Consider the following 18,558-nt stretch of genomic DNA (forward strand, 5'->3'; position numbering starts at 1 on the left):
GCCCCCGCCCTGCCCTCGCCCTGCCCCCGCCCTGCCCCTGCCCTGCCCCTGCCCTGCCCTCGCCCTGCCCCCGCCCTGCCCTCGCCCTGCCCCTGCACTGCCCTCGCCCTGCCCTCGCCCTGCCCCTGCCCTGCCCTCGCCCTGCCCCCGCCCTGCCCTCGCCCTGCCCCCGCACTGCCCTCGCCCTGCGCTCCGCCCTGCGCTCTGCCCTGTACTCCGCCTTGCACTCGCCCTGCGCTCTGCCCTGCGCTCCGCCTTGCGCTCCGCCCTGCACTCCGCCTTGCCCCCGCCCTCGCCCTGCGCTCCGCCCTGCGCTCGCCCTGTGCTACGCCCTCACCTTGCGCTCCTCCCTGTGCTCTGCCCTGCACTCCGCCTTGCACTCCCCCTGCGCTGCGCTCCACCCTGCACTCCGCCTTGCACACGCCCTGCCCTCGCCCTGCACTCCGCCTTGCACTCGCCCTGCGCTCCGCCCTGCACTCCCCCTGCGCTCCGCCCTGCGCTCTGCCTTGCGCTCCGCCCTGCACTCCGCCTTGCACTCGCCCTGCGCTCCGCCCTGCGCTCCGCCCTGCGCTCGCCCTGTGCTACGCCCTCACCCTACGCTCCGCCCTCGCCCTGTGCTCCGCCCTGCGCTCGCCCTGCGCTCAGCCCTCGCCCTGCGCTCCGCCCACACCCTGCGTTCCGCCCTTGCCCTGCGCTCTGCCCTGCGCTCGCCCTGTGCTACACCCTCACCCTGCGCTCCTCCCTGTGCTCGCCCTGCGCTCTGCCCTGCACTCCGCCTTGCACTCCCCCTGCGCTCCGCCCTGCACTCCGCCTTGCACTCGCTCTGCCCTCGCCCTGCACTCCGCCTTGCACTCGCCCTGCGCTCTGCCTTGCGCTCCGCCCTACACTCCGCCCTGCACTCACCCTGCCCTCGCCCTGTGCTCGCCCTGTGCTACGCCCTCACCCTGCGCTCAGCCCTCGCCCTGCGCTCCGCCCACACCCTGTGATCCGCCCTGCGCTCCGCCCTGCGCTCGCCCTGCACTCCGCCCTCACACTGCGCTCCGCCCTACGCTCGCCCTGCGCTCCGCCCTGCGCTCGGCCCTCGCCCTGCGCTCCGCCCTCGCCTTGCGTTCTGCCCTCGCCCTGTGCTCCGCCCTGTGCTCACCCTGCGCTCCGCCCTGGGCTCCACCCTCGCCCCGCGCTCCGTCACTTGACACACAACATATACTGTATACCACACCATCTGGGTAACTACAGATTACAGACTACAGATTGTAACTGTCACACATCTCTTGTCTTTGAACAGCCACGAAAGCAGACGGATTTGCACTTTACCTCTTGGGAGAATGCAACAATGTAAGTGAACCACATACTGTATAGTCAGATCAACTACTTTGAGCTCCACTGATCTAGTCTAGTAAGTGATGAGTCTTAAAGCCACAATCCTTAATTAATGAGGCATTAACAATGTATATCCTCAATAATAAATGTGTGTACATATTGCAGATAGCACCTTTTTAGTGAGTCTGTGTAAATTAATCTGGTCTACTGAGTGATTAGTGTGGACTGACTATGACTGGGACAGGTGGTTGTCTCACCTAGCTATTTTAAGATTAATGCACAGACTGTAAGTGGCTCTGGATAAGAGCTTCTGCTAAATGACTAACATGATGTAGTGTATAGTAAGTGACTGATTGAGTGTATCCATGTTCATCTCTCTCGCTCTGGTCCCTGATTTGAGTGTATCCATGTTCATCTCTCTCTGGTCGTTCCTGATTGAGTGTATCCATGTTCATCTCTCTCTCTCTCTGGTCCTTCCTGATTGAGTGTATCCATGTTCATCTCTCTGTCTCTGGTCCCTCCTGATTGAGTGCATCCTGTTCATCTCGCTGTCTCTCTCTCTGGTCCCTCCTGATTGAGTGTATCCATGTTCATCTCTCTCTGGTCCTTCCTGATTGAGTGTATCCATGTTCATCTCTCTCTGGTCCTTCCTGATTGAGTGCATCCTGTTCATCTCGCTGTCTCTGTCTCTGGTCCCTCCTGATTGAGTGTCTCTGGTCCTTCCTCAGAGCTTGTGTTTGTTTAAACCGACGGGGGCTGAGGACGGTCCTCCCACCCTCATCCCAGCTGGTCCCATCACGTTTGGGACCACCATCGCCGCTCACGTCGCCACAACACGCAAAACACTGCTAGTAGAGGACATCACAGGGGTGAGATTCAGCATACTATAAATACACCTAATCTTTACCCTAACCCTAAACACTAACCCTTACCCTAAACTTAACCGAACACACAAACCCTTACCCTAACCAAAAACACTAACCCTAACGCCAAAACACTAACCCTTACCGGTACCCAAAAAAATAACCCTTACCCTAACCCAAAAACCCTAACCCTATCCCAAAAACACTAACTCTTACCCTAATACAAAACACTAACCCTTACCCTAACCCAAAACACTAACCCTTACCCTAACCCTAACCTAAAAACACTAACCCTTATCCTAACCCCAAAACACTAACACTTATCATAACCCCAAATGTTAACCCTAACCCAAAAAAACACTAACCCTTACCCTAACCCCAAAACACTAATCCTTACCCTAACCCCAAATGCTAACCCTAACCCAAAACACTAACCCTTACCCTAACCCCAAAACACTAACCCTTATCCTAACCCAAAACACTCATCCTTACCCTAACCCAAAACACTAACCCTAATCTAAAATACTAACCCTAACCCAAAAACCCTAACCCTATCCCAAAAACACTAACTCTTACCCTAATACAAAACACTAACCCTTACCCTAACCCAAAACACTAACCCTTACCCTAACCTAAAAACACTAACCCTTATCCTAACCCCAAAACACTAACACTTATCCTAACCCCAAATGCTAACCCTAACCCAAAACACTAACCCCTACCCTAACACCAAAACACTAATCCTTACCCTAACCTAAAAAAAACACTAACCCTAATCCTAACCCAAAACACTAATCCTTACCCTAACCCAAAACACTAACCCTTACCCTAACACCAAAACACTAATCCTTACCCTAACCTAAAAAAAACACTAACCCTTATCCTAACCCAAAACACTAATCCTTACCCTAACCCAAAACACTAACCCTAACCTAAAATACTAACCCTAACCCAAAACACTAATCCTTACCCTAACCCAAAAACACTAACCCTTATCCTAACCCAAAACACTAACCCTAACCCAAAACACTAACCCTTATCCTAACCCAAAACACTAATCCTTACCCTAACACCAAAACACTAATCCTTACCCTAACCTAAAAAAAACACTAACCCTTATCCTAACCCAAAACACTAATCCTTACCCTAACCCAAAACACTAACCCTAACCTAAAATACTAACCCTAACCCAAAACACTAATCCTTACCCTAACCCAAAACACTAACCCTTACCCTAACCCAAAACACTAACCTTTACCCTAACCCTTACCCAAAACACTAACCCTAACCCAAAACCCTAACCCAAAACACTAACCCTTACCCTAACCTAAAACACTAACCCAAAACACTAACCCTAACCCTAACCTAAAAACACTAACCCTTATCCTAACCCCAAAACACTAACACTTATCATAACCCCAAATGCTAACCCTAACCCAAAACACTAACCCTTACCCTAACCCAAAAACACTAACCCTTATCCTAACCCAAAACACTCATCCTTACCCTAATACAAAACACTAACCCTTACCCTAACCCAAAACACTAACCCTTACCCTAACCTAAAACACTAACCCTTACCCTAACCTAAAACACTAACCCAAAACACTAACCCTAATGCAGGATAAATCAAATTTCCCAAAGTATTTGGTTCAGATTGTGTATGTTTTATTTCAAATACTTTGACCTCAGGACCCCAGACTTCTGTGCAGGACGACTCAGGGATTCAGTCTCAGGGATTCAGACTCAGGGATTCAGTCTCAGGGATTCAGTCTCAGGGATTCAGACTCAGGGATTCGTGTTCACATTGTCCTGTGCCTTCTCATCCTCACCACCTTTAACACCTGCCCCCTAATCGCTGACCTCTAATCTAACCTCTCTCTCTCTCTCTCTCTCTCTGTCTCTCTCTCTCTCTCGCTCTTCCTCTCCTCTCTCTCTCGCTCTCTCTCTCTCTCTCTCTCTCTCTCTCTCTCTCTCTCTCTCTCTCTCTCTCTCTCGCTCTTCTTTTCCTCTCTCTCTCTCTCTCTCTCTCTCTCTTCCTCTCCTCTCTCTCTCGCTCTCTCTCTCTCTCGCGCTCTCTCTCTCTCTCGCTCTCTCTCTCGCTCTCTCTCGCTCTTCCTCTCCTCTTTCTCTCTCTCTCGCTCTTCCTCTCTCCTCTCTCTCTCTCTCTCTCTCGCTCTCGCCCTTCCTCTCCCCTCTCTCTCTCTCTCTCTTTCTCTCTCTCTCTCTCTCGCTCTCGCCCTTCCTCTCCCCTCTCTCTCTCTCTCTCTTTCTCTCTCTCTCTCTCTCGCTCTTCCTCTCCTCTCCTCTCTCTCCAGGACGAGCGTTTCCCTGAAGGCACAGGACAGGACTCAGACTCAGGGAATCATGTTCACTCTGTCCTGTGCCTCCCCATCCTCACGGCCATCGGTGACCTCATAGCTATCCTGGAGCTGCATCGGCACTGGGGCCACGAGCCCTTCACTTCCAGCAACCAGGAGGTACAAGCACACACACACCAACACACACACGCACGCACAGAGACACATACACACACACAAACATGCACACATACACATGAAGCCTGTCTGTGTGAACACAGCCTTAGAGGTGATTTGACTCTCTAGGTCAAGCTAACCTATGTAGCAGGCGTAAAAGAAACACCTGAAACTAGATCCCCTACAAAATAACTGTCGGGGAAGGTTCTCTTCTGTACTGTTCAACCAATCCAGTAAATGTGGAGGAGGAGTTAAGATGGAGCGTTGCTTTGTTAACGTCCAAAAGCTGAAGTTTTGTCACAAGCGCTCTTTCCATTTCCCCTGAAAAGCGGAACATCCAGTTGTTGGGGACTCAGCAGAGGCTAAGGGCTAGGCAATGGCTTCCTGTAATAGCTCCATTAGGCGTTCATAAGGAGAGCAGCGATCAGTGAGTCCTTGAGGACCAGACCAAGGTTTTGCAACTCTGCTATTATCTGCCAATGAGCCAATCAGAGGACAGGTAGACACTTTTAGGTGACAGGCACTGAGGGGTTAATTATATGACTACCCAGCGGGAAAGGATGGTTGCATTAACGTTGTAAGAACGTCACCGTAATCTTGTTGTAATGACGTCTTTTCAACCAGTTTTGCCCACTGGGATGTTACGTACCAGTCATTATTGGAGAGGGCATTAGGTTGGATAAACAAACATGATGAGGACACACATGGGAATGTCAAATGGGAATACCGGGAATACTCATTATATGATGAATGTTACCCATATTCATATGAAAGTCCAGTTTATATGTCTATTAATAAATATCCCTGTCAAATATAAATACAGTGGGGAAAAAAAGTATTTAGTCAGCCACCAATTGTGCAAGTTCTCCCACTTAAAAAGATGAGAGAGGCCTGTCATTTTCATCATAGGTACACGTCAACTATGACAGACAAATTGAGAGAAAAAAATCCAGAAAATCACATTGTAGGATTTTTAATGAATTTATTTGCAAATTATGGTGGAAAATAAGTATTTGGTCACCTACAAACAAGCAAGATTTCTGGCTCTCACAGACCTGTAAATTCTTCTTTAAGAGGCTCCTCTGTCCTCCACTCGTTACCTGTATTAATGGCACCTGTTTAACTTGTTATCAGTATAAAAGACACCTGTCCACAACCTCAAACAGTCACACTCCAAACTCCACTATGGCCAAGACCAAAGAGCTGTCAAAGGACACCAGAAACAAAATTGTAGACCTGCACCAGGCTGGGAAGACTGAATCTGCAATAGGTAAGCAGCTTGGTTAGAAGAAATCAACTGTGGGAGCAATTATTAGGAAATGGAAGACATACAAGACCACTGATAATCTCCCTCGATCTGGGGCTCCACGCAAGATCTCAACCCGTGGGGTCAAAATGATCACACCGCCAGGGACTCAAATCCTGCAGTGCCAGACGTGTCCCCCTGCTTAAGCCAGTACATGTCCAGGCCCGTCTGAAGTTTGCTAGAGTGCATTTGGATGATCCAGAAGAGGATTGGGAGAATGTCATATGGTCAGATGAAACCAAAATAGAACTTTTTGGTAAAAACTCAACTCGTCGTGTTTGGAGGACAAAGAATGCTGAGTTGCATCCAAAGAACACCATACCTACTGTGAAGCATGGGGGTGGAAACATCATGCTTTGGGGCTGTTTTTCTGCAAAGGGACCAGGACGACTGATCCGTGTAAAGGAAAGAATGAATGGGGCCATGTATCGTGAGATTTTGAGTGAAAACCTCCTTCCATCAGCAAGGGCATTGAAGATGAAACGTGGCTGGGTCTTTCAGCATGACAATGATCCAAAACACACCGCCCGGGCAACGAAGGAGTGGCATCGTAAGAAGCATTTCAAGGTCCTGGAGTGGCCTAGCCAGTCTCCAGATCTCAACCCCATAGAAAATCTTTGGAGGGAGTTGAAAGTCTGTGTTGCCCAGCGACAGCCCCAAAACATCACTGCTCTAGAGGAGATCTGAATGGAGGAATGGGCCAAAATACCAGCAACAGTGTGTGAAAACCTTGTGAAGACTTACAGAAAACGTTTGACCTGTGTCATTGCCAACAAAGGGTATATAACAAAGTATTGAGAAACTTTTGTTATTGACCAAATACTTATTTTCCACCATAATTTGCAAATAAATTAATTACAAATCCTACAATGTGATTTTCTGGATTTCATTTCTCATTTTGTCTGTCATAGTTGACGTGTACCTATGATGAAAATTACAGGCCTCTCTCATCTTTTTAAGTGGGAGAACTTGCACAATTGGTGGCTGACTAAATACTTTTTTTCCCCACTGTACATGGAGGCTAACAATTTTTTTGTTATAATTATTTTTAGCTTCTATTATTTTAAAGCCCACTTTGGAACTGTTCTTTTTTTAAATATTTGTATTTATTTTTAATGCAAAATGTTTGTGATGCAAAAAAATAAGTATGTATCTGCCCAAGGAATACAGATGAAAACTAGCCAGCTGGCTAAATATGGCACATTTACAGAAATGTTCATTTATGTGCATTGTCCCTGTGAAATAAATAAATAATAATGATTTTCTTAAAGGTTGCAACGGCGAATTTAGCATGGGCATCTGTAGCTATTCACCAAGTACAGGTGAGCATTGGATTATTTTACAAAACATTTTCATCAGACAAGTAAGAAATGTTTCTGTATGTGATGTGTCAGGTGTATTTGGTTACAAATGCTTGATAACACACATTTGATAAATGCTTGATAGGTAGCACGTGGTCATTGGGACAGGGTTGTGTCTGTGGTCATTGGGACAGGGTTGTGTCTGTGGTCATTGTGACAGGGTTGTGTCTGTGGTCATTGGGACAGGGTTGTGTCTGTGGTCGTTGGGACAGGGTTGTGTATGTGGTCATTGGGGCAGGGTTGTGTCTGTGGTCATTGGGACAGGGTTGTGTCTGTGGTCATTGGGACAGGGTTGTGTCTGTGGTCATTGGGACAGGGTTATGTCTGTGGTCATTGGGACAGGGTTGTATCTGTGGTCATTGGGACAGGGTTGTGTCTGTGGTCATTGGGACAGGGTTGTGTCTGTGGTCATTGGGACAGGGTTGTGTCTGTGGTCATTGGGACAGGGTTGTGTCTGTGGTCATTGGGACAGGGTTGTGTCTGTGGTCATTGGGACAGGGTTGTGTCTGTGGTCATTGGGACAGGGTTGTGTCTGTGGTCATTGGGACAGGGTTGTGTCTGTGGTCATTGGGACAGGGTTGTATCTGTGGTCATTGGGACAGGGTTGTGTCTGTGGTCATTGGGACAGGGTTGTGTCTGTGGTCATTGGGACAGGGTTGTGTCTGTGGTCATTGGGACAGGGTTGTGTCTGTGGTCATTGGGACAGGGTTGTGTCTGTGGTCATTGGGACAGGGTTGTGTCTGTGGTCATTGGGACAGGGTTGTGTCTGTGGTCATTGGGACAGGGTTGTGTCTGTGGTCATTGGGACAGGGTTGTATCTGTGGTCATTGGGACAGGGTTGTGTCTGTGGTCATTGGGACAGGGTTGTGTCTGTGGTCATTGGGACAGGGTTGTGTCTGTGGTCATTGGGACAGGGTTGTGTCTGTGGTCATTGGGACAGGGTTGTGTCTGTGGTCATTGGGACAGGGTTGTGTCTGTGGTCATTGGGACAGGGTTGTGTCTGTGGTCATTGTTATTTTTACCTACTGGGAGCTACAGAACATGGAACCCAATGCACAGTGTCCCAATGCATCCTGGATCACAGTGTCCCAATGCATCCTGGATCACAGTGTCCCAATGCATCCTGGATCACAGTGTCCCAATGCATCCTGGATCACAGTGTCCCAATGCATCCTGGATCACAGTGTCCCAATGCATCCTGGATCACAGTGTCCCAATGCATCCTGGATCACAGTGTCCCAATGCATCCTGGATCACAGTGTCCCAATGCATCCTGGATCACAGTGTCCCAATGCATCCTGGATCACAGTGTCCCAATGCATCCTGGATCACAGTGTCCCAATGCATCCTGGATCACAGTGTCCCAATGCATCCTGGATCACAGTGTCCCAATGCATCCTGGATCACAGTGTCCCAATGCATCCTGGATCACAGTGTCCCAATGCATCCTGGATCACTGTGTCCCAATGCATCCTGGATCACTGTGTCCCAATGCATCCTGGATCACAGTGTCCCAATGCATCCTGGATCACAGTGTCCCAATGCATCCTGGATCACAGTGTCCCAATGCATCCTGGATCACTGTGTCCCAATGCATCCTGGATCACTGTGTCCCAATGCATCCTGGATCACTGTGTCCCAATGCATCCTGGATCACTGTGTCCCAATGCATCCTGGATCACTGTGTCCCAATGCATCCTGGATCACAGTGTCCCAATGCATCATGGATCACAGTGTCCCAATGCATCCTGGATCACTGTGTCCCAATGCATCCTGAATCACAGTAGCAACGGTCATATTAAAATTGTTAAAATATTTTTAAAACAATTATAATAAATGCAACAGTTGGACAATGGATGAAGATACTCCAAACTTTTAGATGTTTATAATCCATCAGATATTGACTTAATTATAGCACATAAAGCATTTTACTGGCATGGACAAATAATTCATGGAGATTGTTGGGAATCAGGTATTATATTTATTGCCAAATTTCATAATTGTTTTCTTACATTTACATTTTAGCCATTTAGCAGACGCTCTTATCCAGAGCGACTTACAGTTAGTGAGTGCATACATTATTTTTTATACTGGCCCCCCGTGGGAATCAAACCCACAACCCTGGCATTGCAAACGCCATGCTCTACCAACTGAGCTACATCCCTGCCGGCCATTCCCTCCCCTACCCTGGACGACGCTGGGCCAATTGTGCGCCGCCCCATGGGTCTTAGAATGCACTCATACAGTTGAAGTCGGAAGTTTACATACTCCTCAGCCAAATACATTTAAACTCAGTTTTTTCACAATTCCTGACATTTAATCCTAGTAAAAATTCCCTGTCTTAGGTCAGTTAGGATCACCACTTTATTTTAAGAATGTGAAATGTCAGAATAATTTTCAGCTTTAATTTCTTTCATCACATTCCCAGTGGGTCAGAAGTTTACATACACTCAATTAGTATTTGTTAGCATTGCCTTTAAATTGTTTAACTAGGGTCAAACGTTTCGGGTAGCCTTCCACAAGCTTTGAATTTTGGCCAATTCCTCCTGGAGTCAGGTTTGTAGGCCTCCTTGCTCGCACACGCTTTTTCAGTTCTGCCCACAACTTTTCTATAGGATTGAGGTCATGGCTTTGTGATGGCCACTCCAATACCTTGACTTTGTTGTCCTTAAGCCAGTTTGCCACAACTTTGGAAGTATGCTTGGGGTCATTGTCCATTTGGAAGACCCATTTGCGACCAAGCTTTAACTTCTTGACTGATGTCTTGAGATGTTGCTTCAGTATATCCACATCATTTTCCTTCCTCATGATGCCATCTATTTTGTGAAGTGCACCAGTCCCTCCTGCAGCAAAGCACCCCCACAGCATGATGCTGCCACCCCCGTGCTTCACGGTTGGGATGGTGTTCTTCGGCTTGCAAGCAACCCCCTTTTTCCTCCAAACATAACGATGGTCATTATGGCCAAACAGTTCTATTTTTGTTTCATCAGACCAGAGGACATTTCTCCAAAAAGTATGTCCCCGTGTGCAGTTGCAAAACGTAGTCTAGCTTTTTAATGGCGGTTTTGGAGCAGTGGCTTCTTCCTTGCTGAGCAGCCTTTCAGGTTATGTCGATATAGGACTCGTTTTACTGTGGATATAGATACTTTTGTACCTGTTTCCTCCAGCATCTTCACAAGGTCCTTTGCTGTTGTTCTGGGACTGATTTGCACTTTTCGCACCAAAGTACGTTCATCTCTAGGAGACAGAACGCGTCTCCTTCCTGAGCGGTATGACGGCTGCATGGTGTTTATACTTGCGTAGCATTGTTTGTACAGATGAACGTGGTACCTTCAGGCGTTTGGAAATTGCTCCCAAGGATGAACCAGACTTGTGGAGATCTACAAAAAAAATTCTGAGGTCTTGGCTGATTTCTTTTGATTTTCCCATGATGTCAAGCAAAGAGGCACTGAGTTTGAAGGTAGGCCTTGAAATACATCCACAGGTACACCTCCAATTGACTGAAATGATGACAATTAGCCTATCAGAAGCTTCTAAAGTCATGACATCATTTTCTGGAATTTTCCAAGCTGTTTAAAGGCACAGTCAACTTAGTGTATGTAAACTTCTGGCCCACTGGAATTGTGATACAGTGAAATAATCGGTCTGTAAACAATTGTTGGAAAAATTACTTGTGTCATGCACAAAGTAGATGTCCTAACCGACTTGCCAAAACTATAGTTTGTTAACAAGACATTTGTGGAGTGGTTGAAAAAAACGAGTTTTGATGACTGCAACCTAAGTGTATGTAAACTTCCGACTTCAACTGTATATACATTTTCTTATAGTATCAGGTATTTAAAAAATGATTTTGTGTTAAAATAAAGGACATTATATGTGCCTAATTTGCATAGATACACTGGCTGTATTCATATATTAATACATTAACATAAAGGGGTGGGACAGGGCTGCAACCACCAAACACTTTCTCTGTCTAGGCCTACCTGCACTAACCTGCTCTGTTCTTTCGACCAATCCATTGGTCAGATTTTTTAAATGTGTATTTTTCCATATATAGACACACCCTATGTTTGACTAAAATCAACTATATGTAGACTAATTAGGTTGTCTGATGCTTTAAGCACTGTGACCCTCCATTCAGCGTCCGTTTCCATTTGGAGTGCCAATGTATCATATAATTTCTACTGATCTGCGCGGCAGTTATGATTTTCGTATGCACATTTTCGTGGGAACAGTATCATTTCATTTATAATGAAGTCTTCATATCTCAAAATCAATGTCATGTGGTTAATCAAAATCCTATCTAAATGAAAATGATATAAATCTAAAAGTAACCCATTGCCAACTATGTAAAAATAGCCTCCATAAAGCCAACAAATAAAAACATTGCAGCCTGCAGGTAGAAAATATCCTGATAAAAAATAAATATCCTATAAATCATATCGGCTACTAGTGGCATGTCTGCAACTGGAACTTGAAACATTGTCTCATCCATCAGGTCCTGCCTGAAGCTGGTGCTAGCAAACTAGCAACATTGTATAAAATATTCTGGGCCCTCAGCGTTTCCTGTGCCAGTGAACTCCGGACAGACACAGCTGTAGACTATTTGCGCCAAGGGATAAGAAGTAATCAGGTAGGCCTATACTATGACGTTTCCACCGGATCGGAGCATGACGTGTTTTTCCTCTTTCATGCTGAGTCGGTTATCGAAAGGGAGAGAACTGAAAATATTTTTGAAATAGACTACGTTGAGGAACTGTTGTCATTCTTAATGGATGTAAAAACATACTTTGTTTACTTGCTGTTTGAGGCAAAGAAAACACTTATTTGAGAAGCTACACAGTGATGGTGAGTTAAGACAATCAGAAATAGTATCAGATCCCCAAATGGGCACATTTATAGGCCAGGTAGCCTAGGCCTACTTCTATGCGTAATCAGGTGCGTGTCCTTACTGAAGATTGACAGGAGCGCTGGAAACAGAAGACAATTACTAAATTGACAACTCGTAAATGGAATGAAATAATCCCAAACTTGTTTCTCACAAGTGTAGCCTAGGTTGTGCACTCTGCAAACAACGTGTCCGCTCCTACAATGACAACGGTAAGACTGGAATAATAATATATTGAATGCATTAACTGAAATGAGCGTAACCAAACAAACATAGTAGATTAGACATGGATTAGTCCACTCAGACAGGCGGGAATTAGACAGGTGTCTGGATGAGTCCACTCAGACAGGCGGGAATTAGACAGGTGTCTGGATGAGTCCACTCAGACAGGCGGGAATTAGACAGGTGTCTGGATGAGTCCACTCAGACAGGCGGGAATTAGACAGGTGTCTGGATGAGTCCACTCAGACAGGCGGGAATTAGACAGGTGTCTGGATGAGTCCACTCAGACAGGCGGGAATTAGACAGGTGTCTGGATGAGTCCACTCAGACAGGCGGGAATTAGACAGGTGTCTGGATGAGTCCACTCAGACAGGCGGGAATTAGACAGGTGTCTCGTGTGCCAATAAAAAAAAGAATACATTTTTGCGACTGCTCAACTAAAGAAATCTTGGTCGATCAACAGCCTTTCGACCAAACACTCGACAAGTCGACTAAATGGGGTCAGCCCTATTGGAAACATTCTTAATTACGGACTGACTGCTGGGAAGTGAGAACTAGGAGAACTTCATCAGTAAGCAAACTATCCTGAATAAGTAACAAGCTACATTGTTGTTTAGCAATAGCTAGCATCTTAGCTAGCTTAAAGTGCAACCCTGTGTTGGTCAGTGAAGGTAGCTAACAGCAGGCAGTCTAAAACAAGCCAAAACCAGCTGATTAAAATCACTGGCGACCGATTTACTTGCACATCTTTTGTACAGGAGTAAAGAGATGTCATTTTGTTTTTACAACTTTCTCCCTAGCCTAGATTTAGATTTTTGGAATGTTGATAAGTGGCAGTTGGGACGTCGAGTGTGCATCGGCTCAATACTAATTTTTGCGAAAACACTTGCAGAATGATCACTATCAAACACATCAGCAAGTGACCACTCGATAAAGGGCTTAGGGGCCAAGTGTTCGGTTTGATATTCAACTATAGATTTAATGGTAAGACAATGTATTCCGTTGGGCCCATTTCAGTCATTACCGGGGTGTGTTTGACAGGTCATAGCAAATATTTCCACGGTTGTACACAGCAAATGTGTTACATTTAACTCTGAGAGTCTTAAATTAACACTGAAAGTGTGGACCCCTATAGACACTGGACAGTGTTAAATTAACACAATGCTTGGTGTAAAGCCTTATTTCCCAGAGTGCGTTGCATTTGGAGTGAATTGTAGAGTTACCACCCATGACTGTATTTGTTAGTGACAGAGTGACACCAAGTGAGATCCTGAGTGAATATATTATCATTAAAATGTAATTGTTTAACAATACATTACGTATTTCATAAGGCCTTATTTTGATGGCCTACACTTTAAACTATAACAATTAACTCTGTAAGTGTTGAATTAACACTCATTGGTGTAAAATAACCCCAGTGTTGGCGTTAATAACCAGAGCTGAACCAAAACCACACCCATCATTATCATATGTCACAGCATGCTCTATTTACATTGACATTTTAGTCATTTAGCAGACGCTCTTATCCAGAGCGACTTACAGTTAGTGAGTGCATACATTATTTTTTTATTTTTTTATACTGGCCCCCCGTGGGAATCAAACCCACAACCCTGCCGTTGCAAACGCCATGCTCTACCAACTGAGCTACATCCTTGCCGGCCATTCCCTCCCCTACCCTGGACGACGCTGGGCCAATTGTGCGCCGCCCCATGGGTCTCCCGGTCGCGGCCGGCTACGACAGAGCCTGGATTTGAACCAGGATCTCTAGTGGCACAGCTAGCACTGTGATGCAGTGCCTTAGACCACTGCGCCACTATTGATTTTAAGAATTGTTTGTTTCAATATCTATGTTTTTGCATGTAGATTGATTGATTAATTAATCTTATGCTTCTCCAATAAACTGTAAATGACAAGCATTTTCTAAACTAATCCCAGTGGTGGAAAAAGTACCCAACTGTCATACTTGAGTAAAAGTAAAGATACCTTAATAGAAAACGATGCAAGTAAAAGTGAAAGTCACCCAGTAAAATACTATTTGAATAAAAGTAAAAAAGTATTTGGTTTTAAATATACTTAAGTATCAAAAGTAAATGTAATTGCTAAAATATACATAAGTATTAAAAGTATAAATCATAAAAAATTCCTTATATTAAGCAAACCAGACGGCACCATTTTCTTGTTTTTTTAATTTCCGTATAGCCAGGAACACACTCCAACACTCAGACATCATTTACAAATGAAGCATTTATGTTTAGTGAGTCTTCCAGATCAGAGGCAGTAGGGATGACCAGGGATGTTCTCTTGATAAGTGTGTGAATTGGACCATTTTCATGTCCTGCTAAGAATTCAAAATGTAACAACTACTTTGGGTGTCAGGGAAAATGTATGGATTAAAAAGTACATTATTTTATTTTGGAATGTAGTGAAGTACAAGTAAAAATTGTAAAAAAATATAAATAGTATAATAAAGTACAGATACCCCCAAAAACTACTTAAGTAGTACTTCAAAGTATTTTTACTTAAGTACTTTACACCACTGCCAATATGCTACTTGGACTTACTGTTACTGAAATGGGTGTTCCAGTTTAGATGGTTTTGGTAGTCTCATATAGTCTTCCCAACCCTGGCAGTCATTCTGAATGCATGTTGGATATCCCCACTCCGGGTTCAACCTCAAACCCTCACGTCCTTGAATGTTCCATAGTTCCTTACTCTACCTGCTTAGTTACTGGTCAAGTGAAACTGTCTGTACAAAATCATAACTATATTTGTAAGTACGGTGTCCAGTAGAGGTTGATGTTTTAAAGCAGCTTGGAATCGAAGAAAGCACCGGAATGACGGCGAAATCAGTGGGAACTTGCATTTTGAAAACATACTGTTTGAAAAAGCACGTGATCAAACGAGGCTTCGGACGTCATTGATCACGTACTTCTGATAAAGTGATACAGGCTTCAAAGTTAGCTGCTTAGCGATTTCGACACGTCTCGGCGCTCCGGTGTCAAACGTAACATCACAATAATAACCCAGCATGGGTTAATTTAACCATAAATTGGGTTTTTATTCACTTTCATGCTGGGTTTATCAAGCAGCTGGGTCTTTTTAAATGTAATCCATAGGTTATTTTCAGAAGGCGTGGCTTATTAAGGGCGTGGCTTTTATATAGTATTTTTTACCCGTGAGAGTAAATGTCAATCCTGTTGATCATGTTAAGTTTGCACACTGCAATGTAAAACTTTTCCTTGATTATTATTGCACATTAAAAAACAAAAATATTAACCTTATTATTGACATATTGCAACGAAGTGGGTACTATTCCATTGAGGATATCACATTGGAATTTACATAGGCTTCTGTAAGCTTCATTAAAGCTGCAAACGTGTCAGTGTTTGACCGTAACGTGACAACAATTCAACAGAACAGATGAAGCGGATTGACATTTACTCTTAACGGGTGGCCAAAAATAACTTACTGAAACTCACGCCCCTACTAAGCAAAGCCTCCAGTCTTCTGATTTGACCCGCTGGGTCATATCTCAATAACCCAGCATCAACAAACCAACTGTTTAAAAAAAAAAACATACCGGCTAAGTGACCCAGCAGTTGGGTCATCTAAACAACCCAGTATTTTTTATTGTATGAAGTGATGTTACGAGTGATGCCGGAGCTCCGCTAAGCAGTGTACTTTGAATCAGTATGCCGATGCCTGTATCACTTTATCAGAAGCACGTGATCAAAGACGTCCAAAGCATCATTTCGTCAAACAACCACCTGATTTGGTTTGGTATTGATTTGGTAGAAGACAAAAATGTGCATGCGTTACGGGGTGTGGGTCGTCGTCTATAATAATTTGCCTGCTCTAAATTATTTTGACCAGCAGGTGCCACTAGTGTACACAGTGTTGATCAAAGCCTCGTGTAATGAACCTATTTTCAACACAATTGGCTGGAAAACCTCAACGTTTCAGGAAGCTTCATTTCCCCATCGTTCTCTTGGGTCTTGGAGTTGGCTGAAGCAGAAACAGATCTAGAGTTACCAGGCTATGTAGTGTATATCTATATTTCTGGCCTGTTACTCTATTTCCCCATCGCTAATTGTAAGCTTTCAAAATAAGGCTTTATGAAATACATATGGTATTGTGTTAAATAATCACATTTTAATGATAACATTCACTTAGGATCTCACTTGGTGAAGTCCACAGGACTGAAAATGGATGAATGCAACAAGCATGTCTCTGTCACGGACATATTCAGTCATGGGTGGTAACTCTACAATTCACTTGAAAGGCACTCTGGGAAATATGCAAATAAAGCATTACACTAAGCAGTGTGTTAATTCAACACTGTTCAGTGTCTATATGGGTCCACACTTTCTGTGTTCATTTAACACTGGGGAATTTGCTTTGTAACGTTAAAGGGAAAAAACGTCAGGCACAAGCAAGACTATGAAAGAGTCATAGGAGAAAAATGAAAGCAATCAATCCATTGAGATTTAAGTGACAAGTGGAATGTTGCACCCTTCAAACACAGGAAATAGATGGCTGAAAAAGCCAGATCCTTAAGTGTGCGGGCCATGCACATTGCTAATCATAGTGTCCCAATGCATCCTGGATCACAGTGTCCCAATGCATCCTGGATCACAATGCCCCAATGCATCCCGGATCACAGTGTCCCAATGCATCCCGGATCACAGTGTCCCAATGCATCCCGGATCACAGTGTCCCAATGTATCCCGGATCACAATGCCCCAATGCATCCCGGATCACAGTGTCCCAATGCATCCTGGATCACAATGCCCCAATGCATCCTGGATCACAGTGTCCCAATGCATCCCGGATCACAGTGTCCCAATGCATCCCGGATCACAGTGTCCCAATGCATCCCGGATCACAGTGTCCCAATGCATCTCATGTCTGTCCACAGAGACACCATTGTGTTACATCAGATATCAAGACAGCTGTCTGCACTGACATTAAACAATGGTGTCTCTGTCCACAGACAGAAATGTGAGAGAGGCCCACTGTCTCTCTTTCTTTCTCTCTCGCTCTCTCTGTAATCCTGCTATTGACACATAAACAAAAGGGCTAACTAACTGTTAGCGTAAGATCGTTGATGTTAGTTTGAATGCTGAACATCTGACGTGTTGTTGTTGTATCCCCAGGTGTGCAGAGGCCTAGCTAAACAGACCGAGCTCAATGACTTCCTACTAGATGTGTCAAAGTAAGTCAGTCTCAATGACTTCCTACTAGATGTGTCAAAGTAAGTCAGTCTCAATGACTTCCTACTAGATGTGTCAAAGTAAGTCAGTCTCAATGACTTCCTACTAGATGTGTCAAAGTAAGTCCTACTTCTGTCTTGTAGTAACAGGACACATATAAGTAAATAGAGAGAATATGACATAATAAAGTGAATGGATACAATCCAGTTATCTACAGCAGTGTTTCTTAATGCTGGTCCCAGGGACCCAAAGGGGTGCACATTTAGTTTTTTTCCCCCTAGCACTACACACCTGGTTCTCACTAATCAAAGATTGGATGATGAGTTGATTAGTGCAATCGTGTGTGTCATACTCGGGCAAATACCAAAATATACACCCCTTTGGGTTCCCAGGACCAGGATTATGAAACACGGTTTTTATCATTCTCTCTCTTTCTCCAACAGAACGTACTTTGACAACATTGTGGCAATAGATTCTCTACTTGAACATATTATGGTACGTTTTTATTTCATAATTAGTTTATTTCGTGTCTGTTTTTATTTGTAGAGCTATTTCATAGGAGGTGTGTTGCGTTGTGGTGACATTGGTCGAGTTCCTGCCCAACTAGGTGCGCAGGCGTTTCATTGCATCAACCAATGGTTGCGTGCCACATCCTCGACTGTGCGGTCAGGCATCAGATTGCGTTATTATTTATTTTCTGTTTCTAAACAACTAATTGACCAAAGTCAGTTAGATTATTTGAATTCCATTTCATTCAGTTTTTTTTCTGTGAGCTCAATGCGCACATTGCATTGCAGTTTCTCTAGAGATGTATCAGATCAAGACCAAACTGTGCGATGTAGTAGGGAGTTGTCGTTTCCAACTGGCCAATATTCTACATAGTTTAGCGCAGAAAACATGGTCATTGT

General features: G+C 44.6%; 1 protein-coding gene across 1 annotated transcript in view; it reads left to right on the forward strand.

The window, feature by feature from the left end:
- Positions 1 to 645: 645 nt before the first annotated feature.
- LOC311121469 (cAMP and cAMP-inhibited cGMP 3',5'-cyclic phosphodiesterase 10A-like) overlaps positions 646 to 18,558 on the forward strand; it is a gene marked incomplete at both ends in the record, with an annotated part of 32,951 nt that continues 15,038 nt past the window's right edge. Inside the window, 7 exons of the mRNA XM_084195958.1 lie at positions 646 to 1,108; positions 1,286 to 1,335; positions 2,049 to 2,189; positions 4,502 to 4,663; positions 7,238 to 7,288; positions 17,594 to 17,652; positions 18,094 to 18,145. Of these exons, the coding sequence (XP_084052084.1) occupies positions 646 to 1,108; positions 1,286 to 1,335; positions 2,049 to 2,189; positions 4,502 to 4,663; positions 7,238 to 7,288; positions 17,594 to 17,652; positions 18,094 to 18,145 (978 nt within the window). The remainder of the gene's footprint in view (positions 1,109 to 1,285; positions 1,336 to 2,048; positions 2,190 to 4,501; positions 4,664 to 7,237; positions 7,289 to 17,593; positions 17,653 to 18,093; positions 18,146 to 18,558) is intronic.

The sequence above is a fragment of the Coregonus lavaretus genome, assembly GCF_964263955.1.
Source record: "Coregonus lavaretus genome assembly, contig: HAP1_SCAFFOLD_4923, whole genome shotgun sequence".
Classification (NCBI taxonomy): Eukaryota; Metazoa; Chordata; class Actinopteri; order Salmoniformes; family Salmonidae; genus Coregonus; species Coregonus lavaretus.